Genomic DNA, 26,516 nt, shown 5'->3' on the forward strand with positions numbered 1-26,516 from the left:
CTCGGCCACTTCAGCTTCTCTTCCTGTATACTTAGGGGAATCAGATTCTAGAATCCTTTCTGGAACTAGGGCTGCTGTATTGACTGGCAAAGCAACTCTTTTTGGAGCCTCAGCAGCTTTTCTGTTCCCCCGATTCCATTGCTTTGCCTAGATCAGTGGGCTTTGCAGTGCATCAGTATTTCTTTTGAGGCTTATTAACTGCCTCGAGGAACTTCAGAGTCTCTTCTCTATTTTATAGGACTCCCCTGTGATGATAACAGCCCCCTTTCTTTCCAAATCACACCCTGAGCATGTATGACTCCAGAAGCACACTTTGTGGCAGTATAAATACTGGCTCTGTTTCCTTCTGACAATCCCAAGGCTCATCTTTCCGAGCAGACATGTTCACTGGCAGCAGTTCTGCCCCTAGCTTTTCTTCCAGGGTGACAACAACATATCCAGCCTTTCACTCCCCACCTCTTTATCATGAAACTGCTTCCATCTGTAAACAGTTCCCAACCAGGATCTTGTAAAGCAGCATGACTGGAGCATAGTTTGCAAACAGTCCTGTACCAACGCTCCCTTTTCATGAACCTGGATTCAGGGACACTTTCATCACTATATCTTCTGCTTGGTACTGTACCATCCTCCTCAGGGCTAGCTAATGATGTTCCTTCTGTTCCAGTCCCACTGCAACTGCATGTGGTACATCAACAGTGATTTTCTGTCTCAATTTCCCTGCATCTTGTACTAACAGCACTGTAGCTGCTACTGCTCTCAAACATCCTGGCCATCCTGAACTTAATTTATCTAATTGCTTAGAAAAGTAAGCCACTGGTGTTTTCCCAGTCTCTCCAAGTCTGTACAAGCACTCCCAAGGCTTGTTGTCCCCTTTCATGCACATGTAGTTCGAAAGGCTTTGTCAGATTCGGGAGCCCTAAGGCTGGAGCACATCATGAGAGCGATTTTTATCAAATCCTTCCTTCATTTTTGAGTCCACTCCAGTAATTCTCCCGGCCCTTTGACAGCTTCAGAGGTTTAGCCTTTAATCCCAAATCAGGGATCCAAAGGCGACACCATCCGGCCATTCACAGAAATGCTCAGAGTTATCTTTTTGATTTGGGGGGTGCAATGGGATGAATTCCTAATCTTTCAGTTCCTCCCCTTTCTCCCTGGGATATTTCAGATCCCAGACAGGTGACGTTTTCGGGCATATTTTGTACCTTCTTTTGTGACACTATATCCTACTAACCTCAAAAAAGTTCAACAGACAGTTGCTTCTTCACATTCTCCAGCTGTGCTGGCTCCCAAGAAGATACCATCTCCATACTGTAATAAGGTAACACTGGGGGTCTTACCTTGCCATTGCTCTAGTTCTTTTGCAGATGCATTACTTGATCATGGGGCTGTTCTTGAATCCCTGAGGAAGTAGGTCCAGCATCACTGCGTCTTGCCTCCTGTCGTGGGGCTTTCCCATTTAGTGGCAAACAGCTTCTGACTTTCTTCCTCCAACAGGATGCAAAAGAAAGCATCCTTCAAATCCAATACTGTAAACTAGATGTTAGACACAACTATTGTAGTTAGCAAGGTGTAAGGGCTGGGCACCATGGTGTACATCAATCACTATTGGGCTGATAGTTCTCAGCTCTTGTACCAAAAGCATTCTTTTATTGGAGTATTATACTCTGATTGGCATTCTCCTAACAGCCTCTACTTAAGAAGATTGTTTCTTATAGGCTCCAATCCAATATGGGCTTCCAGTTTCATAGGATATTGGTTTTGTCTCACAAGTTTGGCTCCTGGTTTTCATTCTGCTTTAACTGGTTCGACTGACTTGACTTTTTCAGGTTTCTCAGTGGCCCAGACAACAGGAATTGCAGCATCCACAACCTCAGAGAGGGCATCAGCTGCTGCTTCTCTTTTCTCATCATCTTTCCCCCCTGATAATTCCTGCAACACATACATCTGTGGAGTGTGCATGTGAACTTTATCCTGATCAGAGATCATTTGTGCTCCCAATTTATTTAGCAAATCCCTCCCCATCAGAGGCAGCATTCTGGAATATACAAAAGCTCAGGTGAGAATGTTTTCTTTTCAATTTTACACTTGACTGGCTGGAAAAGGGTCTAACCTCTCACATTGATCTTCTCCCAAGTGAACCTTAGTTCCTGAACTTCCTCTGAATGCTTAACCTCTTCCATGGTCCCATCCTTTTAGGACACCTGTGCCCTGAGAGGAGGTTTGGGCTGGTGCAAAAGCTGTCACCAGAATCACCACTAAGTTCTCTTTTTCTCTCCTTTCTATCTCCTCTCCATGGTTACATACTTTGCATGCAAGTTCTGTTAACTGAGATGTTGTCATCCACTTTTTGCAGCTCCTTTCTTACACCAGGTGCTGACTGTCCCACAAATGGAGTAGTAAAAGTCATCCTGTCAGCCTCATCCTCAGGATCCAAATCTCTGTCCACCTTTGGGCTACTTCACGTGGTCATTGGTAAAAAGCAGAGGGATTCCCCGTCTTACCTTGTGTCACCTGATACAATTTCACACCATCTTTAGGTCTGGGTACTTCATTTTTACCCATTACTTACATTTTTTACCCATTTTTAACGCTGATACTGTTTAATCATTAATCTACCTGCTCCCAAATTTGGGTCTCAATTTGGATCCTGAGTTGGCAGAAATTGTTGGGGAGCTTCTCTATTTTGCCTCCCACTTTCCTCCTTTTGCCTTTCCTATCACCACCCTTTTTTCCTCTGGTGTGAACAAACTAATAGCACTTGAATGTCTCACCAATCTGCACTATTATTTCTGATGATCATTCTAAAGGATTGACACACTTCTGGATTGTCCCCGTATGACCCTGCAGACTCTTTCCAATTCATTACATCAGATGTTGAAAATGGTACTTCAGCTTGAATGACTGCATTTTGCTGTGCCTCAGTCCTTCCTGCTGTCAGGCCAAAAGTCTCATTACCTTTCACTCCATTATCAACACTTTCTAACTGTACATCCTTCTAACTTAAAACTTTCCACATGCGGAACACCACCACTGTTAAAGTTCTTGTCCTCTGTCATCATTAATCCATTCAAGTCAGAAACCATCCATTAACACTGTTTCCTTCTTTTAGGATCATTTCTCAATGTAAAGAACAAAGCCACACATGGGATTTCATTTACAGGATCACAGAGTCTCAAGGGCTGGAAGGGTCCTCGAAAGCTCATCCAGTGGAACCCCCCCACCAGAGCAGGGCCACCTAGAGTAGGACACACAGGAACTCATCCAGGTGGGTCTGGGATGTCCCCAGCGAGACAGTTCTCATTTATTTTCCCAGAAAAGCACATTCTAAACCACAATTTCATACACTCATCAGTGTCAAACATCCACAAAACCCTCTAAATTCCCAAATGAGTGAAATCTCTGAGCCCCTGCTTTGGTCCTGATTCCGATGCAATCCTAAGGGAAGGTGAAAGTCAGCCACTTCTCTCCTTCTTGGAAGACCTCATTTGAGAGCAACTGTAAGACATTTTTGATTCTGGAGAGGAGGTGTTGTGAGAGTCAGATTGATGAGATGGAAAGTCAGCATGGTCAGGTAAGGAACAAAGCTCTGAGCCCCAGGTTTGGTGGAGGTTCTGCTGAGCTCCTGGGGGCAGATGAAGGCCAGCAGCTTCTTTCCTTCCAGGAACTTCTTACATGGGACCAGCAGTGAGATGTTTTCTATTTGAGTTCAGACCACTCAGTAGGTGGGACAGCACCAAGCCCAGCATTGGGTAGAGATGCACTCCAAAAGTGAGATTAAGCCTTGCACTTCTTTCCCATCTTGACACCTCTCATCCAGGAATAGGTGTGAGACATTTCTAGTCTGGGAGATTGGCTCTGATGAGGGTGAGATTGAGATGGGAGAGGAATGAGAGGCTCAGCCAGGGTGGTGTCCTTGCCTGGCTTGGTCTCCTTGTGTGGTTAGGAAAAATCATGGTCATTTGCAAATGCTTATACCAAGAAGCACTCAGTAAGAGCACACACCTGCAGTTTTGTCTTCACATAACAAGTTAAATAAAAAGACATGAAGATAATAATCAAGGGCTGCACTTCTGTAAATAGAGAAGCAACTTGTTGTATTAGTTATATCTGCTTGTCATGTCATACCCAACTTTTAAAAGCAGCCATTCAAGGCTGAGGTGTAAAACATTGGTGTCACCATCGTACTCAGTCTGCATCAGTTGGATGTAATGCAGCATTGGGCCTCCTTGGCACACAGAAGGAAGACATTCCAGAACCCTGGCTCATTTGGGAAGCCACTTAACACACTTCCAACACCGATAACAAACGCTGTGTGGGCTCAGAAAGAATGCACACGTTAACTTCACTGATTGGAGCATTTTTAACTTATATTCCCCTTAACATATTTTATCCCATTTTTTCCACACTAAAGCTTTCCACTTGTATAAAACCTTCTCAGTTTTTACTGACTGCATTGTGTGCTTCCAGATAAACAGTGTACTTCAGCTCTTTTAGTGATTATATGTCCCCCTTATCCTGGGGCTCTGTTCACACGTCTCTTTAACAGGCAAAATCAAAGCCCCCAAAAAATCAGTACAAAACCAAATTAGATGTTTAGGATTCTGTCTCTGGTTTAATTTCTAAGCTTTTTGTTTCACATCTTCTAGAATGTTTCAAATCATAGGCCCACACAGTATCTGTTCCCTCTCCAGTAGTACGATCTGGGATCCAGCAAGGGAAAGGAAAACGACAGGCAATGATTCTGGCATTACATTCAAGTTCTTCTTCCAGCTTCTTCTCCAACTGTGGCATCTGTTGAGCAACAATAAAAAGCTTTCAGAAGCAGTAAGAGCCAGAAGTTTTCTCTTTAGAGTCTTAATTCAAGCATTCAAAAGGTAGGAAAAGGTCTGAGGAATTTTGGGGGAAAAAAGAAAAGAGGAAAGCACTGATGATAATACATTTTGGCTTTGACAAAGGATATCTAAAGTGGTTATTGTGCTCTGATTGGTGAGATCCAAAAAATCCAAAGTTCTAAAAATTCAATCAAAAACTGTAGATAATCCCCCTTAGATTAAAAAAAAACCCCAACCCTGCAAATTAAGGAAAGACTTTGCATGATCTAGGTGAACCTGCTTCTGCAGGGGGGTTGGGCTAGATGATCTCAGAAGGTCCCTTCCAATCCCTACCATTCCATGATTCTATGTTCCATTTCATGATTCTCTTCAGTGGGATCCTCTGTGGAGAAGGAAAGTTCAGGCTCCTGAATTGATGCTATTTATGACACCCCAAGTTGCAGGAACTATTGGGTGATTCTCAAAGGCCAAGGCCTCTCGATTTCCAATCTAACCCCAAAATAGGGACACTCAAAGGACCACACAGCCAACAACCCAAAGCAAACAACAGAAGTGTCTTAGTCTTCCCCAAAGATCAATACATCCAAGTTGTAAGCTAATCTCGGATGTGCAATAAAAGCACTCTGTGACAGCATCAAATCAGACCAGTATTATTAATGAAGCTAAAGGGACCTATTGCCCTCAGTAAAATGAGACAATGCATTATGGTTTCTAGAAAATCAATTTGGTCATTCAGGAGGTTAAGCATTCACAACTTCTGAAGCCAATTTAAAGGGAATCATGAGCAAACAAATGCTCAGCAGTCGTTTGAATGATTGTATCTGTTACATTTATGACTACTTTTATTGGCAGGATTTAGCCTAGTATTTACTGAATTGACAGTAAAGTTCTTCTGAGCCCTGTAGCCCCACCTTCTATCATAGCTGTTCCTAATTTAGCCCACTTTGTACTATTACATTTCAAGTGAAGCCAGTATTTCTGCTGGGTTTACTCACATTTTGCCAGAGCATTGTGTTTATTTCTACTTTACTGAAACACCTTTCTTCACCTGCACTTTTGCCCTTGGTAAGAACTTCTGACTGACTTCAAACATTTATACCACCACCTCTCAGAAGTCAAGGTAAGGAACACATCACATCCAAACCTGGCAACATCTGTAGCACAGGTAACATCATCCTTCTCACTAATATACCAGCCACAAAAAGTAAGGGGGGGGAAAAAAACCCCAAACACGCTTTCACTTCAGTTTGCAATGTGAGTTACAATTTGAATCTGAAGTAAGCATTTAATTCCTGTGATGTTGAAGAAAATGCAGAGAATAACGAAGCTTCATTATGTTTGTTGTTGCATCTTCCTCTTACTACTACTACAGAAACATTATGAGTGGATGTTGCATGGTATAGCATCACATAAAGCTTCATCCCACATCTGCCTTAGCAGAGGACAAAGCAATACTGAAGCTTTCATAGGACATTTCTGTTTCACTCCTCCATATGCATTCAACCCATATAGAAAATTCTAATAGTAAGTCAAAAATGTCAAGAACAGTTAGATACGTTTCTCTTTTCTGGGAAAAAGAGCAACAAAGCAACAGTGAAATGTCAAAATATTTGTACTAACTGCCTTTGACATCCTGGAGGTTGGTTCATTTCGCAGATGGAATGTACTAATACCGAATGCCCTGGCAGGGAAACAATTAAACAATGCAAAAGCAGTAAACTTACCATTTGAGGTACTCCAAAAACAACAACATTTGTATAATGGGAAAAAGAAACCTGAAATAAAATTTGAGAACAAGTCTTAATGAAAATGGCATTTCTCTTTGGAGAAGTTCTCCCATGCTTTTCCCTTAATCCCTCTAGCTGTGCTGCATTCAACAGAGATTTAGACCAAAAATAAGAAAGGAGATCCCATATCAATTTTTCATCACACAAATTTACACATAAAGACAACTTTATATTGCTGAACAGCAAAATTTCCTACTGCCTGGCCAAGAATATGGCACCAATCCTAGAAGCCCAGGAAGTCTTCATTTAGAAATTACCTATGTGATTTTCCTCATAGCTAAGTTTTTCCACAACTCCTCAATGTATTAAGATGGTTCATGTTTCAAGTGTTGTTAAATGCTAGCTAGGTCTAAAAGCTTGCCAGGCATTCCAATGCCTGGGTTCTTCCAATTGGTACCACAAAATTTTACAGTGCTCCTCTCTGAACAAAGATAAAAACAGTACATTCACACTTTGCCCAAAAATTCCTGGGATCATAAAATGCCATTCTTAAAAAAGGCCTCCAACAAATCTAACAAAGCAAAAAACCCTAAGCCAACCAAACAAAAAGAACCCCCCCCAAAAACAACCACCACAAACAACAAAAGCCAAAAAGGAACAAACCCACAACTTTGGCAGGAAAAGCAGGGGAGATAAATATAACCCCACAAAGAACACCTTATTAAAGATGCAATTGTGACTCAAATGATTGAAAACTGTGGAGAAAAAACACCCTGAGTCATGTGTACCTCAAGTGTGTTAAAGCAACACTCAAACCCAAGTAACCTACTGCACAGCTAGAGAACACATCTAATGACACATTGTGCATATTCAGCATTTTGCTCCTTTCAAGAGAGTTCTTCCAAAGAACAGAAATCTCTCCAACATCTCAGATTCATTCTAAGGTACTTTGCCACCTACCTTCCATAAGTCTGAAATATAAAATCTGGTGTTCTGATGCACCCCGTCTCTCCAGGCACGGTATCTGGAGTACCAGACTAGCCAGGGATTTAATTCATAACCAACAGCTTTAAATCCCCTTTTTGCAGCTGCTATCACCTATGAGGAAGAAATCTTCACTTAGAAACAGAGGGAGTGTATCATCCACATGTCAATGACTCGATCATTTATCCACACTAAAAAAAAAACCCAATTGGTTTGGAAATCCATGCATCCGTCCCCCCCAAAAAGCTGATCTTCTCTTCAGATGCTTTGAAGTAGCACTTCCTCAGGTGTAACTGGTGGATAAATATCACCATGTTTTTCTTTCCAAGCATGGTAAAAATGTCAGGTTCTTTTAGTGTACTTGTAAATGCTGTATGCATGATGGACGATGCAATACATTAATGGTATGAAACACACTGTCCACGTAATGCTGTTTGAGAAGTTCTATTAAGAAGTGTGTACTTCCTGATTTCACCTGTCCTGTCATTGGTAGTTCATCAAGCTTTTCCTGATTAAAATTTGCCAAAACCTTTTAAATGATGACTTAAACCTTAATTCTAGAAGCTTCTGTTCACTGCTGGTCTGTTGGGGGTTAAAACCTGAGTGTATTCCTTTGGTTTATATTGTAAAATATAACAAATTACCTTTTCTCTTAGTAATTACTCTACTTTCACCACATTGATTTTGAAGCCAGGCAGCCAGCACTGCACAAAGCTTTGAGGACTAGAGTTCTAACCAGACTATGATACTAATCTTTTTAATCCATCACTCATTTCTCATTCTCTTTTGCTCTTCTATCACCTTTATACACTAAGCATAGAGCTGCAGCTCCGAAAGCACAGTGTTATTTAAACTCACAGCCTCACACGCTGCAGCTATAAACCAGTGTGGAATCCCAGCTCTCTGATCACAGCTTTTGAGGGGAATGCAGTGCAATTCCCCCCAGCCAACAGGATGAGGTTACAATTTTGTATGCTACCTGGTCAAACTGAAAGTAAGACTAGAGCAAAAAATATTGGTTACTCACCTAAACATAAGTTAAACCTTGATCAGCTTTGAGCCTTTTCAAAAAGCTCAAACAAAACCACAGGATACCAAAGAAAAGATATTGCTAAGTATGAGAAAACAGCAGCTAGAGCATCTGGCATTTTTTTGTTTGAGGTGATAAAGAAGAAAGGCAATTTCCATAACTTACAATGCGGCCATCTCCACTGCCAATGTCAACTACAGAGCCACTTCTGTTTTCTAACATCTTCAGCACGTTCTGGATCTGTGTGGAAGTTGCAGGAACAAAGGGCAGGCACACTTTCCTCAGAGCCGGGGTCACGAACGGGGTGGCCACGGCATAGAGTGCCACCAAGGTCCCACCGACACCAGCAGTAACCAAGAGCCCCCAGCTCCTCCTGGAGCCCCTCTCGCCATCCTCTCGTGGGCCTGCTGCTTGTCTCTCCTTCACCAGTGCCTCTGGCATCACCCCTAGAGACAGACATTAAAGAGTATTTTCTCTAACAGCTTTATTCTGTGCTCACTGAAAGACAAAGCAGTATTTTCTATCAAAGAGATGGGGCATCAAGGAAAAAAAAGAGACAACCACTTTGTATTCCTTTAGCCAATTCCTGGAGCCTAGGGAAATGTTCTTATTACCCCTGTTAAGATGCTGGAGCACAAGGCTCTGAGGGCAGGAAAGTGGTTTCTGAGAATTCCAGAGTGGTGGGGGTTGGAAGGGCCCTGCAGAGCTCATCCAGCCCAAGCCCTGCTAAAGCAGGTTCTCCTCAAGCAGGGGGCACAGGAACATGTCAGGTGGGTTTGGAAACCTCCAGAGAAGGAGCCTCCACACTCTCCCTGGGCAGCCTGGGCCAGGGCTCCCTCACCTCAGCACCAAAGGGGTTTCTGCTTGTGTTTAAGTGGAACTTTCTGTGTTCCAGCTTGTGCCTGTTACCCCTTGTCCAGTCACTGGTCACCCCGCTCTCCTGACACCCACCCTTTAGATAACTTAGTGTGAATCAGGTCCCTCCTCAGGGAGGAGTCCCCATCCATTAGAGCCATTTAAAAGGCACATAGCTTTGGTGCTGAGGGACACGGTTCAGTGTGATGTTAGTGGCTGGACTCAACGATCTTAACATCTCTTCCAACAATAATGACTCTCTTCTCCAGGCTGAACAGCCCCAGGTCCCACAGCCGTTTCTTACCAGAGAGATGCTACAGTCCCCTCAGCATCCCGGTAGCCCGGCGCTGACCTCTCCAGCAGTTCCCTGTCCCTCTTGAGCTGGGGAGCCCAGAACTGGACAGAGATCTCTGCCCGTAGCTCTCCCGCGCCGGCCGTGCGGCAGCGGGCCCGGCACAGCTCCTCTCCGCCACGGGCCGCCCGGGAGCCGGCACCACGGAACCGTCCCCGGGCGGTTGCTGCCCGTCCCTTCGCGGGGACTCTCCCACGCCATTACCGTGCCGTGCGCCTCGGCCGGCTCTATTTATAGGAGAGGGCAGTACCGCTTCGCTCTGCGGGGGTAGACCGAAACCTTTTTGAAGCCAGATCGGAGAAGAGTGGCGCCCAACCTGCCGCCACCTATCCGCCCCTACCCGTTGGCGCCCGCGTCCCTCAGCACAGCACGCTGGGAGCCCTTAGCGCCCGCATTCTCCGCGACGTAACATCCTGCCTCCCATGCCCTCACCCCCTCCCCGCAGTTGGGAGGGGCCGGGGCCGCCAGCGCCACGCTTCCGGCTGCGCAGGCGCGGGGCCGCGCGTCGTTACGTCACCGCGTCGGTACGTCAGTGCGCGGCGCGGCGCGGCGGGCGCGGCAGCAGCGGTGAGGCAGCAGCCATGTCGGCCATGGGCACGCTGGCGTTTGATGAGTATGGGCGCCCCTTCCTCATCCTCAAGGACCAGGAGCGCAAGACGCGCCTCATGGGGCTCGAAGCGCTCAAGGTGAGCGGGGCGGTCGCCCCTCCGGCCGCGGGCCTTCGCCGAGCTGCGCCGCGCCGTGCTGCTGCTAGGCCTCGGCGGGAGGATGGAGCCGGCGGGGATGAGGCGCCTTCTCCCTCGTGTCAGCCGTCCCCTCCAGCAGGCCGCCGGCCCTAGCTGGAGCTCGGCCGCTGTTCCTGGGGAAAGCCGCGTCTGAGGGAGTAGACGGCTCTCTGTCACCGCCTGAGGCTTCAGTACTGACGGAATAGTCGGAGCAACGTGCTCCCGGTGCCTCCGTTTAGCTTCCCTGCCTAAAACCTCGAGGCTTTCATTGTACCCACTGCACTTTTCTATGCGTTAGTGGTGCATGTTGGGGATTGGGCTGACATGATCTTTAGAGATTCCTTCCAGCCTTTAAGATTCCCTATGTGTGTGTAAGCCGTGCCAGAAAACGCATGGGAAATGTTTCTGGCATAAAAGCTGTGCGTTGCACTTGGGGAAATGATCTAGTGGTCGATAGGGCTGGAACAAAGCACTCGATCTTAAAGGGCTCTTCTAGCTGAAACGATTCTATGATTAAACAAACATATTTCATTTCATAGTCTAATCTCTTTTTTCAACATGGATGCTAACGGTTTAACTGATGTCTTCTTTGTTTTCTAGTCTCACATAATGGCAGCAAAGGCTGTTGCAAGTACTCTGAGAACATCTCTTGGGCCCAATGGTAATAATGAAATAATTTTAATGGTTCTTTCTCAGCAATTGGGTAGAAGCTTTTTTTGATTTTTCTAGAATTTTCCTTCATGCTTTGAAAATAACTTTTTTTTCGTAGGCTTAGATAAAATGATGGTGGATAAAGATGGTGAGGTGACTGTGACCAATGATGGTGCTACCATCCTGAATATGATGGATGTGGATCACCAGATAGCCAAGCTGATGGTGGAGCTGTCTAAATCTCAAGATGATGAGATTGGAGATGGAACTACAGGAGTGGTTGGTAAGAAACAATTTTGAAGTTTAACTTAGCTTTTGCAGCTTTCAATGATTTCTTTGGCTGTCTTGATATTTGTGGGAGGTGACAGGAGTTCTTCTGTGGCAGCTTTACAAAGCACTGATTGCTTCAGTGTTCTTGGCAGTTGTTGTGTTAGGCTTTCCATCAGAGAGACATTGTCCTTTCTAAGTCTGGTTAAGTTGGAAGTTAGTGCTGCATGTGCCCTCCATACTTTCAACATTTTTTGGGGTGATTTTCTTCTATAATCATATACTTGCCCCACCTTGGTGCCCAGGCTTCTCATTGGTCTGACACAATACAGTTCTTTCTAAGCATAGCATGTAGGGGATTGTTTAGGGGTTATTTTGTCATTGAAGAGACCCTGAAGTGATCAAATAATATAGAAAAAAAAGGGTCTCAGCAAGCCTCTTTTTTACTACTGTATTAAAAATAATGCTTCAGTCTTTTGAAACTGTGTTTTGCAGTTCTGGCTGGAGCGTTGTTGGAACAGGCTGAACAGTTACTAGATCGTGGCATTCACCCCATCAGAATAGCAGATGGTTACGAGCAGGCCGCCCGCATTGCCATCGAGCACCTGGACAAAATCAGTGACAGCTTTCCAGTCGATCCACAGAACACTGAACCTCTGATCCAGACTGCAAAGACAACACTAGGCTCTAAAGTGTAAGTCACAAACAAACTTCAGAAGGATGCTTTGGTTTTGCCTCAGAAGTGTTTGAGTTAAAAGGAGAAGTCCTGGAGTTTTGATGGTTTCATAGAATCCCAGAATGGTGGGGGTTGGAAGGGACCTCTAGGGCTCATCCAGCCCAACCCCCTGCTAAAGCAGGTTCCCTTCCATCAGTTTATTACATTGTTTGTGTTCTGGGAGTGGCTGCTGAAGGCTCTTTGGTTTTTAGCTCAGTTGTCTTGGGATAAGAGATTGTGAATCTTTTTTTCTTCCACTCTGCCTTTTCTTTATAAGTTCTATATGTAATATGAAAATACATACACTGTAAGGGCTTCAGTGATCAGGTGAGGGAGCACTGGAAGGGGCTGCCCAGATGGGTTGTGGAGTCTCCCTTCTCTGGAGACATTCCAAACCCACCTGGATGAGTTCCTGTGTGACCTACTCTAGGTGGTCCTACTCTGGCAGGGACGTTGCACTGGATGATCTTTCGAGATCCCTTCCAACCCTTAACTTTGTATGATTCCTTTGCAGAACAGTTGTTTCTGTGAGCTGAATGTTTCCTAGTAGTGAAATCTTCTCACTTGGCTCAAATCTATGTCTTGAGACTATGCCCACAAAGGTTACTCAGAGAAACCACGTTGTGTGTTGTGTTTTACCATGTTTAGCATCTTTGATTTCTGTGAACAAGCAAGCAGGACCCCCCCCCTCTTTTTTAATGCAGGATACAGAAATCATCAGCTATACTTTTATATAGCCATTAGCAATACCTTTTTGTGTTCAAGATTGATAGAATCACTTTGTTTGCCTTCCAAATTGTGGAGGTTGTGATGTGAGGGTGAGGGAGCACTGGAAGGGGCTGCCTAGATGGATTGTTGAATCTCCTTCTCTGGAGAGACATTCCAAACCCACCTGATGAGTTCCTGTGTGGCCTACTCTAGGTGGCCCTGCTCTGGCAGGAGGGTTGCAGTGGATGATCTTTTGAGGTCCCTTCCAACCCTTAAGATTCTGTGAGATGTCTTGCAACTTCCCTGTATCGTTTTGTTTCCAACCCCAGAGTGAACCGTTGTCACAGGCAAATGGCAGAAATCGCGGTAAATGCTGTCCTGACGGTAGCGGATATGGAACGTAAAGATGTCGATTTTGAGCTGATCAAAGTACAAGGCAAAGTGGGAGGCAGGCTGGAAGATACACAGTTGGTTAAAGGAGTGATTGTGGATAAAGATTTCAGTCATCCACAGATGCCTAAAGTAAGTGATGTCCCTGTCCATGTCTCTCATCTGTTATGGCTTTAATAAGATTTTCTAGCTCCCTTTAAATGCTCTCCTGGCATTTCTGAAGTATTTAGTGCTTTGCCTTGGTTTTTCACTCATATATCAACAGAAAAAGGGGAGTAGAGCATTAAGTTTTCATGTTGGGAGACCAGGTCAGAATTTACAGCACTCTTGAGACTGGGAAACGATGGGGTGAGGGGGGTTACTGTACAGCTGAGTGAGGGCAAGTGCAGAGTCCTGTGTTGAAGCCAAAATAACCATTCATCCTGTGTAATAAGGTGCTTAATGCAACTCAGTAGCAAGAAATGCTTCTTAAGCTGTGTGAGTTGCCATGTTGTCCTGTTTGGACCACCTAGAAGCTGTCCTTTTATGCTATTTGCTGAAGGCAGGGTCTCCAAATCTTTGTGCAGTGTACTTTAAGAAAGATGGAGGCAAATTAAGACTTCCTCTACTCTAAAAACATTTCTCTAGTATGTGGCCCTGTTTATCTTCTAAAAGGAGTGAGTCTGGTGGAAGGCAGCAGTTGTATAGGTCAGTGGAGGTATCTATGAGAATGAGTATGTAGCATTCTTAGTGGTGACAGTGGAGAGGGCAGGTAATGGGTTCATAGGAGAGGTTTTTCTCCTGTCTATATAAACATGAAGCTGTAAAAAAACCTGGTAAAGGTTGTTGAGGGCACTTAGACAAACTGGAATTTGTTCTGAGAGGGTTCTAGAGACTTCTGATGGAATTCTTTGGGGACAATTAGTTTTAGAGGTCAAGTGATCTTCAGGTAGCCTACTATCCCTGTGCTTGTAGAGATACATCTGCATGTTTTGCAAATAGAAGAGTTACTGCTGAGGGCAAAACTCAAACCTTTTTTTCTTCTTTTTTTGTTGTTTGAATTGTCCAGGAGCTTAAAGATGCTAAAATTGCAATCCTCACTTGTCCATTTGAGCCACCCAAGCCTAAAACCAAGCATAAGCTTGATGTCACGTCTGTGGAAGATTACAAGGCACTGCAGAAATACGAAAAGGAGAAGTTTGAAGAGATGGTGAAGCAAGTAAGTCTTTTAGATGATTTCTGTTAAGTTTTCTTCCTAGACTTTACACAAATTGGCATAATGCATTGTTTATTTCTGGTAATGAGCTAACAATCCTAATGGGAGGCAGTTTTAAGGCTGTGAATATATCCAAGCAATTGTAAGGCTGTGAATATAAGCAAAGATTACATTAAGAAGGAGCTGCCCCCCTGGTTTGGTAGTTTACTTTGATCTGTGTGGATGCCAGGTGGCTCTTTTTCAGCCTTGTGCTGAGAGAACCAGGAGAATTAAAACCCTGACGAGATTGTTTTTCATTCCCTTGTTCATTGTGATCAGAAGATTGATGTTTCGTGTTGCTTTCAGATAAAGGACACTGGTGCAAACCTTGCTATTTGCCAGTGGGGTTTTGATGATGAAGCAAATCACTTGCTGCTCCAGAACGAGCTGCCAGCTGTTCGTTGGGTTGGTGGACCAGAAATCGAAGTAAGTGAAACCTTCTGAAATCGGTCTCTCTACCAGTTCTCAAGTGTTTCTTCAGTGAGAAGTAATGTGCTGTACCAATTGAAAGCTCAAGTAGAGCTGTGTCATCGTATGTAGGGGTAGGTGTTGGAAACAGGTCAGTGGGCATGTGTGGGAAGATCCTGCAGTGAACAGGATGATGACTGGAGTGTGTGCACAGTACTTGTGAGAAGTTGCACGTGGCCAGGAGTGTTTCTGCATCAGCCTCAGTGTCTGCAGAAACAAAGCATCGCCTGAAACACTCTCAGCTGATGGGAAGAGAATGTTTAGGACTTAGGCATTCCACAGATTCTCTTCCACTGGTTCTGTGTTCTGAAAAACATAAATGAGAGGTCTCCTCCAAATAACTGCTGGCTGTGTGACTTCAGTTAATAGCCATTGCAACCGGAGGGCGCATCGTGCCCCGCTTCTGCGAGCTCACGGCGGAGAAACTGGGCTTCGCGGGTGTCGTGCGAGAGATCTCCTTTGGAACCACCAAGGACAGGATGCTTGTCATTGAGCAGTGCCAGAACTCCAGAGCTGTCACCATTTTCATCAGAGGAGGAAATAAGATGGTGAGCTGCTTGGTTTGTTATAAATGTTTGTTACAGGTGTCGTGGCTTCTTTAACAGACGTTCAACTCTTGTTGGTTTTGTCTGAATTTCCTTTGCAGCATGGACAAGCAGAAAAGGGGAAGGCTTGTAGGTCTCTTCCAGCTGAAATGATTTGATGATTCTACACAGTCACTTATTGGATTCATATTCTGCTTTTGACTGAAACCCTTTTCTCAAGATTAGCCCATATAGTTCACAACCATAGAAATATTTTTACTTGTGGATGCTCTACTTTGTTTTTCCCAGCTTTTATATGTGAAGACATACTGGCATCTATTTTAAATGAGATGTTATTGTATGCCTGGGTGTGGCACTTCTCATTCAGTCCAGTTCTTATAAAAATGAAACAGAATAAACCAAACTTCCCACACTCAGAGATGGAGACCATTTTAAGTGCTCATGTGCTCAACCTGCCTCTTGGTTGACCCATACTAAACAGAATTTAACACTAACAGTACAAATCCTATATTTGAAAAACCTTAGGGAGAAAAGAACATAACCCCTAGAGCTGAAGAGTTCTTTAAGGAAGCAGAAATAGTGGTTTAAATGTTAGTGTAGTTTGTGAATTCATTCTGTTTTTGTTAAGAATGAGTCGCCACTAATGACAGACTGAATGTAACGTTGGCATTTAAATGTAAGCACGGGGAGATCCAGTGTATGTCTTGGAAGTGTGCAAGATTGAAAACCTTATCATGTAAGGTTTTGTTGTTTCAGTTCATATTAACAAATAGAAGGTGTGGGGTTTGTCTGCTTCTTCTCTGCCACTGGATGGATGATGTTTTATAGTCTCAAACAGCACAAGGTAGCTGAAGCAGAGCTGCATTAGAGCAGTGAGAAGATCCTCCAGTCAGTTAGCAGTTTCTGTTTCTCAGTTAGGAAGTGTATCTTCTCAGCCTGCAGTTGTGCTCTTTGCAAAAACACTCTTTTGGGGTTGCAGATCATTGAAGAGGCCAAGCGATCCCTTCACGACGCCCTGTGCGTGATCCGCAACCTGGTCCGGGACAACCGCATCGTGTACGGTGGGGGGGCAGCTGAGATTTCCTGTGCCTTGGCGGTCAGTGAGGCAGCAGATAAGGTAAGAAAGGAACACTTCATCCTGTTTGAATTGATAAAGGGGAAAATAAGGGTATGTCCATCTGAAGAGATCCAAAAAAACCCCTTTGGAGAGCTTCCAGAAAGTGCATCTGATGGAACTTCCAATGTTAAAAGTTTTCCTTCTCCTCCCTGTAAAAAGTCTTCTCTGGTACTTTTTGCCTTTAATGAGAAGAGCAGTTTAAATTTGTTTTCATTTGCAAGTTGTTTTAATTGGCAAGTAATGATCATCCAAATGCATTCAGTTTGGTTATTGAGATGCATATTCCCAAGCAAGTCTGCACACGGTCTCTGTAGGTAGCGTGAAAATCTACTTCTGCTCACATGAGGGTTAACAGCTGTGTAAGTCATAGAATCATAGAATGATGGAGGTTGGAAGGGACCTTTAGAGATCATCCAGTCCAACCCCTCTGCAGAAGCATCCAGGCGGGTCCTGAAGACCTCCAAGGAAGGAGCCTCCACACCTTCCCTGGGCAGCCTGTGCCAGGGCTCCCTCACCTCAACAGTGAAATAGTTTTTTCTTATGTTTAAATGGAACTTTTTGTGTTCCAGCTCCACCCCATCACCCCTTGTCCTGTTGTTAGCTACAATAGCAAAAAGTGCTGCCCTAACCTCCTGACACCCACCATTTAGATACTTGTAAATATTAATGAGATCCCCCCTCAGTCTTCTCCAGACTAAATTTAAGTGTCTCTTTTTTTTCCTTAGTGCCCATCCTTGGAGCAATATGCCATGAGGGCTTTTGCAGATGCCCTCGAGGTGATTCCCATGGCTCTTGCAGAGAACAGCGGCATGAACTCCATCCAGATGATGACCGAGGTGCGGGCCAGGCAGGTGAAGGAGAGTAACCCTGCCCTGGGCATCGACTGCCTGCAGAAAGGAACAAATGGTAAGGACTGCAGTATGGAGAAGGAGGGATTCTGTGCCTCAGGACATCAAAACACTATTTTACCTGTCAGACTATTTTATTTTTAACCCGTGAATTGCTTGGGTTATGAGCTCTTGGCCCTTGCCAGAGTCAGTGCTGATGCAAATGGAGAGATCATAGAATGGTAGAGGTTGGAAGGGACCTTTAGAGATCATCCAGTCCAACCTCCCTGCAGAAGCGGGTTCACCTAGATCAGATCACACAGGAATGTGTTGAGGCAGGCCATGAAGACCTCCCAAGAAGGAGCCTCCACACCCTCCCTGGGCAGCCTGTGCCAGGGCTCCCTCACCTCACACTGAAATAGCTTTTCCTTATGTTTAAATGGAACTTTTTGTGTTCCAGCTTCATCCCATCACCCCTTGTCCTGTCACTGGATACAATAAAGTGCTGCCCCAACCTCCTGACACCCACCCCTTAACATATTTGCAGATATTAGTGAGATCCCCCCTCAATCTCCTCCAGACTAAGCAGCCCCAGTTCCCACAGCCTTTTATCATCAGAGAGATGGTCAAAGGTAATGGGCTGTTCTTGAAAACTACACGGGAATCACAGAATCTCAAGGGCTGGAAGGGACCTCAAAAGATCATTTAAGTCCAACCCCCCTGCCAGAGCAGGACCACCTAGAGTAGGTCACACAACAACTCCAGGAAATCCAGGTGGGTTTGGAATGTCCCCAGAGAAGGAGACTCCACACCCCATCTGGACAGCCCCTTCCAGTGCTCCTTCACCCAAACCACCATCTCAGGTTGCTGTTAGCTCTAGATCTTAGGGGGATATCTAATCCTTCTCCTTTCTTTGACAGATATGAAGCAGCAGCATGTTATAGAAACCTTGATAGGTAAGAAGCAGCAGATCTCTCTGGCAACTCAGGTTGTCAGGATGATTCTGAAGATCGACGATATCCGTCGGCCTGGAGAATCTGAAGAGTGAAGGCTGAAGAGCCCAGAAATGTGAAGGGGGCCCCAGCAGTAGTGGAGACAGTAGTGTTCTGATGCTTCAACTGTTTGGACACTTTTTGTTTCAGATACTGTAATGGCTAATTGCTGGAAATAAAACACAGTTTAGCACTGGTGGTTTCAAGGCTTGTTTCAGAAGTGCCATTGCATCTTTTCTTAGGTGTGAATGTGTGTAGAAAACACTTCTTGAAGGTAGAGGGGGAGAAAAACCCCAAATTGGCACAATACTGAACTTCTCTGGGTCCTTTTCCCTTGCTCCTGCAGCTACCTGTAACCCTTCACTTGCTCTCCCACTGTGGACAGGGAAGAGAATCACAAAGGTAAAAGGGAGAGACCTGTAAAATGTGCCAAAGAGCAGGTGGCAGGGAGGGGGAAAGCTGTGCCTGTGCCCCTCCGATTGGGTCCCAGCAGCTTGGAGCTTACAGACAGTAAGGACAGGCAGAAGCTTCAGCATGATGTGCCAGTGATTTCTAAGGCTGTGTGAGCTGAGAGTTGGTCACAATTACAGGGTGCTGTGTTGTTTTTGGGTGGTTTTCTTTGGCTCCCAAGGGCAGGTCTGGTCTATAAACAGCTGCCTGATTCAGCAGCCTCTGGGAACATGGGACAGTTTCTTTATTAAGTGCAAAACTCCTGTGGCTTTGCTGATCTGACTTAGGGAAATCAAGGGTTTGTGCTCTGCACAAATGGTTTTTAATGTTCAACCCCATCTTAACCTGGAAAGTCTGAAGCTTCATGATGGAACTTTTGATGAAGTTGGGGTTGTTTTTAGAGGCTTGTAGTGCTGCAGCCCGGGTCCATGGTGGTAGTAGTGCCAAGAATTGTTGCAATAGGAGGGCAAATGACTCTCATCAGTGTGCAACACCCAACTGCAGCCATTCAACCAAAGGAATGCAACCTGTGGAGCCCCAGCTCGTACCCTTGCCCAGCAGGACTCATTGCATCTGACACAACACTGGGCTGAGGTTTGCCTCTGATCGAATAAAAGCAAGCAGACCTCTCCAAATCATGACAAGGCTGGTGGAAGCCAAACACGGATGCTCATACGAATCGTGGTGGGTTTGTAACCATGAGGAAACCAAAGCTTTGCCTAGGCCTGTGGTTGGGGCTGGGTGCCACTGACCCCACGGTCCCCGGCTGCGTTTGCTCCAGGGATGTTGCTTCATGCGAGGTTCACCACTAGAGGGCAACATGGGCTTAGAGGCTCCATCCAGAGGGCTTTTAGCAGAGCTGAAGCAGCCCGGCAGCTCTTTCCCAGCGTTGAGGGTTGTCAAGGATGAGAGCTTTTACACGGTAGTGATTTAGCAGGCATTCGAGATGTGTCTAATGCTTTGAGCTGGAGTCAAAAGGTCGATTTTAGCATCATTTAATGATTAAGCCATGTAAAGATGAGCAAGGTGATTTGATATATCTGTTATAATAAAACCAGGGACTTAGTTACAGATTCAAGAGTGACGACATTCACACACCACAAGGTTAAGTCAAAGCATACAGATGTGTATCTGTATAAACACAAGGCACACACACACATACAGCAACATTCTGGATCCACTTACAATCCTGAAGGCAAATGTGTCTATTCAAACACACAGATGAGCTGGAGGGAAGGATAGTCAAAGTAGCCTTTAGTCAAAGCTTCCCCTTCTTGAGTTTAAATACAATGCCTTGTCATTCCTCAGTTGAGCCTCAAGATGGACTATTTCGACCTGGCCCTTTGTGAGAGACCTGAGAGACCTCCCAGCCCACTGTGATCCAGGAGAATTCAAAGGGTCTCACCTAGGTCATTATTTACAGGGTCAGAGACAAGAGGCTTTTGACAGGTGCTTTTCTCTTTCACCCCAGCATGGATGATGAAATATTTTGGTGCTTCCCACTAATTGTACAGCCCCAGAAGTTGCTGGATTGTGAAGTTCTGGTCTCCCTCCTTTGGGCCACAACCCAGGTACAGGCTGTCAGGTGGTGATTAATTGTTGCTGCCATTTCCAAGCCATAGGGAAGGCAGGAGCCAGGTACATCTCCTGACTTAGGTTGGTAGGAACCCAATAGCCCAGGAGAGGGAGAGTGTGGGAATTGCACTGCCACACTGGCATGGTGCACATAATCAGCAAGACCTGAATCTTTCCCAGTTTCCCTCAAAAGCTGTTACTTGAGCTAATTTCATGTGGCCTCTTAAATTCAAGTTTTCACATCTGCCCAAGATGATGCCCTTACCCTGGCCCTGCCTCTTTGTCCTGCTAGTTCTCGTTCCTATTACCATCCAGCTTTCCCCAACCTTGTTTCTTCTGCTGTATTCCTGGGCCTTGGTTCCTTTCCTTGTCCAATCTCTCACATCTCCACCCTGACACAGAGACTTTGGAGGGTCAGGACATGAGGCTGCTGGGAGCACAGCACGCAGAGTCCTCTCCATCCCTTCCAGTCACACCTGGTCTGCAGGGCTGGGCTTCTGACTTTGGGTGCACCTCAGTGAATCAGAGCAATCCATGTTCTTTTTCAACACAGTTAAGCAAAGATGTGAAACAACATTCTTTTTTCTCCAGAAACTGTCACTTTTAATAAAGCATCTATTTTTCCCCTTGCTTAGGAAGAAAACCATTCTGTTTGAGCATTTCTGACTGTGTTCTGCATGGGGAAAGGTGCCTTATAACATGATCAGTTCCTGTCTGAAGGATCTGATCTGACAAGCTTACAGGCAAGAGCAGGTAGGGTCTTAAGTGGAGCAAGTCAAGCATCTTGCCAACATGTGTGTCTGCTAGCTCTCCCTCTAATAACAAGACACCTGGGTATTAGATTATTTAGACCCAGAGCTACTTAAACCCAGCTGACTGGCTCCAGAACTTGTCTTTATGCTAAGGCTGTAAAGAAAAGAGCTGCTCTGCTCTGTGGCAGAATGGCACAACTGGCTCTTGCATTGGTAAAAAATACTGTTATATTGGACATGGGAGTGATTATTACACCCCTGGACTCTTATTCTCATCCAAGGAAGGATGGTTAAGTTGTGAGGTTTGAGTCTGGGAGACTTGCCTTCTTTGTCCTCCCTGCACAGAAGTACCTCTCCATTTCACATCTTGGAGGGTTTCCCAGGAGCTCTCTGCCAGGGAACATTTCTCACCATGTTAAAGAGCCAATTAAATGGACTGACAGTGTTTGCTTTGTAAACAACTCATCTCTGTGAGACAAGAGACACAGTTTGCTGAACTCAAATGACTGTGGGGGGTAAAGCTTTAGTATGTCTTCTGTGAGACACAGCCCTGTGATACCTGCCTGGTGTAGTGGTGTCCTCATGAGATTCCTCCCTGAGCTATTTGGGACCAGTAATTGTGTTATAGTGAAGCTCCTGCCCCTCAGCAGCAGCAGGGGCACTGAGACAAACAGATCTCTGCCAGCTCTCTGGTGTCTGGGTGCCCAATGAATGTGGGACACTGCTGGGAGGGCCTTGGGCAAGCTCCCCTTGCTTCCCCTCCCAGGGAGTTGACTACCTGGGCTCAAGGCTAGCTCTGGCCTGGCACACCTGTTTCACCTCGAATCAGACTGCTGGGAGTGAGAACGAGCTGGGAGAAACCCTCCCAGTTTTGCTCCAGAGCTGCATTTAAGCTCAGCCTCATGCCCTTGCCCAAGCTGTGGTTTCAGCTGCTCCTGTGATGTGCTGATGCCAACGCTGCTTTGACTCCCTGGCTTGTCCTTAGCTTTGCCTTGTTAAGCTGAGCTTTGCCTGGTGGTCTTGACTTTTCACTGATCCTGATCACCATGTCTGGACCTGCTCTGCTTTTTTTTTGGCTTGAGTACAGTCATGTCAAGGAGCTCAGGAGGAGAACAAAAGCCAGCAGTTGTCTGGAAGGAGTTGTCTGCACCTCAGGCCGTTGAAGACACTCTTACCCCTGGGGAAGGGCAATGGGAAGACGGCTCCTCTGCAGTGTATGAGCAAGAAGGGCTGTGCAAGCAAAGGTGGAGTGGGCAAAGGAAAACCAAAAAGCATCTGTTTCTCTGAAACCTGTAAGTATCTAAGTCCATTCCTCAAAAGTGTCATTTATTTCTTCATCTCACACCAAGAAGCTTCCCAGCTGGCACAAGCAGAGCCCATGTACACAGGGGACTATCTAGTGTCACCTCAGCTGCTCTGAGGCATTGGGGCCTCAGACTGTCTCGGTTTCAAGGAGCTGCTTTGATTTATGTGCCTTATGGCACCTAGTTCTCAGAGTATTGTAAAGAAAACCCTCTCCAACATTAAAATTGCTGAGTTCCCGCTCCCTAACTGGCCTGTCTCGTGGGGAACTGCTCTGCCAGCTGCTCATATTCATCACTCATTGCCCCTTCCCATCACCCAGATCACAAGTGCAAAGCCCTCTGCAATCTCCTGACCTTTCTCTCGTGCATACACCACCAGCTCTTCCACTGCCAGGTATGTGTCCCCATAACCCACTGGCAGGAGCTGGTGGTCCTCACGCTCAGCTGGGTTTTCCAGTGAACACGATGCTTCTCCAAGGACCCTTGGGCCACCTTGTGATGTGCTCACCTCCAGGTGGCTGTTGATTCTCCCTGTGCTTTGCTGCTGGTTGAGTTTGAGGCTTGGTGTGAGCTGCCATCAGCTGGTTTCCCATGCTTCACATGCAGCTACTGTGCTGGCTGGCATTTTGCAAGTGCCTTGACTAGACACTTAGACGTGAGGTCTTCTCATTAACACGTCTCTGGTAATTGGGAGAAAGCCAAAGGCTGGGAAAGGCAAGTTTCCAGCACTGCCTTTGATTTAAGGGTAGCACTAATAGTTAAGGAGAGGTGAGCACTAGTGACAGTGACTGGCAACAAGCTGAGAGGGGCAGAAAGTGCTGTGGAGAGAGTGACTGAAATGACTGAACACCCACTCAAGAAAAATCCTTTGCTGAGTAACTTCAGCACAAGGCTGCAGTGGTACATTCTCTTAAAACTTGCCAGGCTGCCTCACTTTCCAGCTATGTTGACTCACACCCTAAGAAAAGCTTCAGCTATGAGTCCCACGGGAGCTCCATTTCTGAGCCTTCAGGATCTGGGTCAGGCTTTCTATCTTGTTCCTCATGCTGGGACCACCAGAGGACGAACAGAGCAGCACAGCCTTGCCTCCTCTTTCTTGACAGTTTACAGCCATTTCTTCTCTTTTGGCCATACAAAAAACAAGTGTGTGCCCTTCAGCTCCTGCTTGTTTAGGAAGGGTGGGCAAACATCAGCAGAGATGTGCCTTCTTCACGACTATTATTGCTTTTGAGTGGAAGTGCAGAAGCTAACAGAGCCAAAAAAGTTCAGTGGATGTTTAGGAGTGATTTAATTTCTTGGCTTGAAACTAAACATAGGAGAAGATGAAACCCAGTTCTGGAGGGAGCAGTTTAGAGCTGATGGAAAACAGGTCATGTTACTAAGTCCCAGGCAAATCTGGATTCCTCAGGCAGGGGTTAGTGGGTATGAGTGTTTGAATCTTTGGCTCACTCCCAGCATGGGAAGCTTCAGCTACTGCAGTGCAGCAGTGTGAGCATCTGAGGGACTGAGATGTGATAATAAGAATCCCTCCAGTGAAACAATCCCTTTAAGGTACTGCAAAAACTAGATCCCACCTTCCTTCAAGAAACTTCTCTGCAGGTGAGGCAGAACTGGGACAGGAGCTTTGCACACCAGCAGTAGTGCAGTGGGGGGGATATAAACCCTACCTCTGAGTCTCAGCTGTAGGTTCTGCCCCAGAAATTCTCTGGTGCCTTGATTGTCCAAATCAGAGCTCTGGTCCTCTTGGCTTCTGATCTATGTGCCAGGGTTTCTGTGGGATATGAGATCTGAGTGACCCATGGCAATGCATGCCCGGACTGTGCTCCATGGCAGAGCAGGGATACAGAAAGGGTGTGAAGGAAATCATTTACACCTCTCCCAGTTTCTGTGCTGTCAGAGTTTACTGGTCCCAAATCCAGGCATGTTGAATTTATCTTGTGTACAGTTTACTGACAGTAAATGTGTTCCTTAATCCTTTCTGTGTCCTAAGAGAATGTGGGGATGTGAAGACAATCCAATTGATTCCTCATCTCTGAGACTGAGAGATCTGTCTCAAGACATAGGTTGGCTGATTCTTCTGTTCTTAAATGCTTCTTTTCAGCCCCAGGACACAGGCAAGGAATCATCTGCTTTAGGTACTGCCCAGGCATGAGTGGTGTGTTAGTGCTTGCCTCACAAACTATACAAAGGGTGAGGTTTAGTCTTTTCATCTGAGCAGTATGTCTCTACCTCAGCTCTTCTCAGGCTGACAACTAGGAGTCTTTGGTTCCTAATTGCAGCAAAATGATCTGGCAATGAAAGGGTGAGTGGATTTATCACTGGAGGAAATACATCTTTGAATGACAGAGGCAATGAAGCTGATGAAGGATGAGGGAGACAGCTTTGTGAATCAGCCTGGAGATTTCTGCCAGCATCCCACGACACACTGACATGAAGGGGAGAGCCAGAAAAGGGAAGTGAAGGCTAACCTAAAGTGAGCCTGTAGATGCTCAGGTTTTACCTTGGTAAGGAAAGGTTTCTCACCTCTAGCAAAGAGTTTTCCATTTCTTTTTCTTTGCCATCATCTGATTAGGAATTCCTATGGGCAAACAGAGATTTCCCAATGCCATTGTCCTCAGACCTTAAGAAAAAGCTGAAAGCTGAGGAGGAGGGATGTGAAACCCAACTTAATCCAACCTGAGCATTGATTCTGACCTACTACTCTCCCCTGCACCTTTCTAATACATGGATGCTCCCCAGACATCTTCTGCTAGCAAGCCAGAAACAGCCTTGAGAGCCACTGAAGAGCAATGGAATCTGTATCACAGCTTGGCAAAATGAGCAGCTGTGGCCAAAACTGGGAACAGTCCCAAAACAGGACTTGGGTCCCTACAGGCCTTTTTATCCCTGCTTTCCCCAACATTAGGAATTTAGAAGCTATGTGGATTGTGCTGGATTGCTGGTGTAAGATCCAAACTGCATGACCATAGGCTGGTCTACTTTAATCAAGATAAGAGAGATGAGGCATTAAGTGACCCAGAAAGAAACTACTGGAAGTACTCAGAGGAAAATGTTTTGACTGAACAGAGAGGTATTGGTTTTGGTGCCTGCCTTTCCGTGGGAAGGCAACTCCAGCAACAGAAAGGTCCCAAATCCTTTCCTTCTGTTGAAATACTGTATGGGGTTGTGCAGATGGTTACTTTTGTTAGACTTCATGAATTGTCAGTCAGCTTTCACAATTGTTTGATTGCTGCAGGAGTCTCCAGATGGGAACTTTGAGCTGTCCTGGAGATCCTGCCAGGCAGCTCCTGCTGTGCCCAGACCAACTGATAACGTTTCAGTGTCTAGATTAACATCCTGGGTGATGAATTATGGCCATCTCGGAGACTTTGAGGGGAGGGGTCTGATATAACATTGATCAAAGTGTGCAGAAGCCCTACTTGGGGACTAAAGGAATTGTCTTCCAGAGCTGTGAAACTCATCACAGCCTGCTATGGGAAGGGCTTAATGCCACATCTCTTCTGGATAAGCTGTGAGAAAGGCTACAGCCTGCTGCTGGTGGCAAAACACAGAAAGCCCTCTTGAAATTCTTGGTGTGTTGACTGAATCTCATAATAGTAAGAGGGAACAAAACAAATGGGTTCTGACCTCTGGAGGCAATGAGGGGTTGGCACACACGATGGGGAAATGATGGCACTCACAAGGCAGGCAGAACAAGGAGTCCAGTGAACTGCAGACTGAAGGCAAGGTGGAAGGAAGTCAAGGCTTTTGTTTCTAAGAATACAGGTCCCAAGATGAAGCTCAAAGGATGGGAGCTGATGGTAGGAAGAGGTGGAAAGGAAAATGGGAACTTGGGGTTAGGGCTTCTGGACTTTGCCTAACTCTGGGAGAGCAGTAATACATCTCTGCTGGTTAAGGACACCTGAAGTCAGACTTACTGAATGCTGTTCCCAGCTCCTGCCTGCTGGGTTACCTGAGTTACAGCTCAGGAGTTTGCTCTGTGTCCAGATTTCTCATCAGTGATATTTCCACCCATT

The 26,516-nt window shown here is 45.6% G+C and overlaps 2 protein-coding genes across 3 annotated transcripts; one reads left to right on the forward strand and one right to left on the reverse strand.

Annotated features, from left to right (window-relative positions):
• Nucleotides 1–3,289: 3,289 nt before the first annotated feature.
• On the reverse strand, nt 3,290–10,209 carry ATPSCKMT (ATP synthase c subunit lysine N-methyltransferase). Of its 2 annotated transcripts, none has more exons than XM_061995134.1 (5): nt 10,121–10,209; nt 8,739–9,019; nt 7,520–7,657; nt 6,557–6,607; nt 3,290–4,791 (listed from the first exon to the last, which is right to left on the reverse strand). In XM_061995134.1, the coding sequence occupies exons 2-5, from the start codon at nt 9,012–9,014 to the stop codon at nt 4,594–4,596; spliced, it is 663 nt and encodes a 220-aa protein (XP_061851118.1). In that variant the 5' UTR covers nt 9,015–9,019; nt 10,121–10,209; the 3' UTR covers nt 3,290–4,593. The 2 variants fall into 2 exon arrangements, with proteins under 2 accessions (XP_061851118.1, XP_061851116.1); XM_061995132.1 differs by lacking the exon at nt 10,121–10,209 and adding an exon at nt 9,733–10,110.
• A 98-nt stretch (nt 10,210–10,307) lies between these two features.
• CCT5 (chaperonin containing TCP1 subunit 5) lies at nt 10,308–18,625 on the forward strand. The gene is made up of 11 exons (XM_061995856.1): nt 10,308–10,466; nt 11,106–11,166; nt 11,275–11,439; nt 11,919–12,117; nt 13,176–13,368; nt 14,285–14,434; nt 14,777–14,896; nt 15,301–15,486; nt 16,463–16,600; nt 17,326–17,506; nt 18,348–18,625. Exons 1-11 carry the CDS (start codon nt 10,362–10,364, stop codon nt 18,473–18,475), a joined length of 1,626 nt encoding a protein of 541 aa, XP_061851840.1. The 5' UTR covers nt 10,308–10,361; the 3' UTR covers nt 18,476–18,625.
• Nucleotides 18,626–26,516: the final 7,891 nt, after the last annotated feature.

The sequence above is a fragment of the Colius striatus genome, chromosome 4, assembly GCF_028858725.1.
Source record: "Colius striatus isolate bColStr4 chromosome 4, bColStr4.1.hap1, whole genome shotgun sequence".
In the NCBI taxonomy this organism is placed as follows: domain Eukaryota; kingdom Metazoa; phylum Chordata; class Aves; order Coliiformes; family Coliidae; genus Colius; species Colius striatus.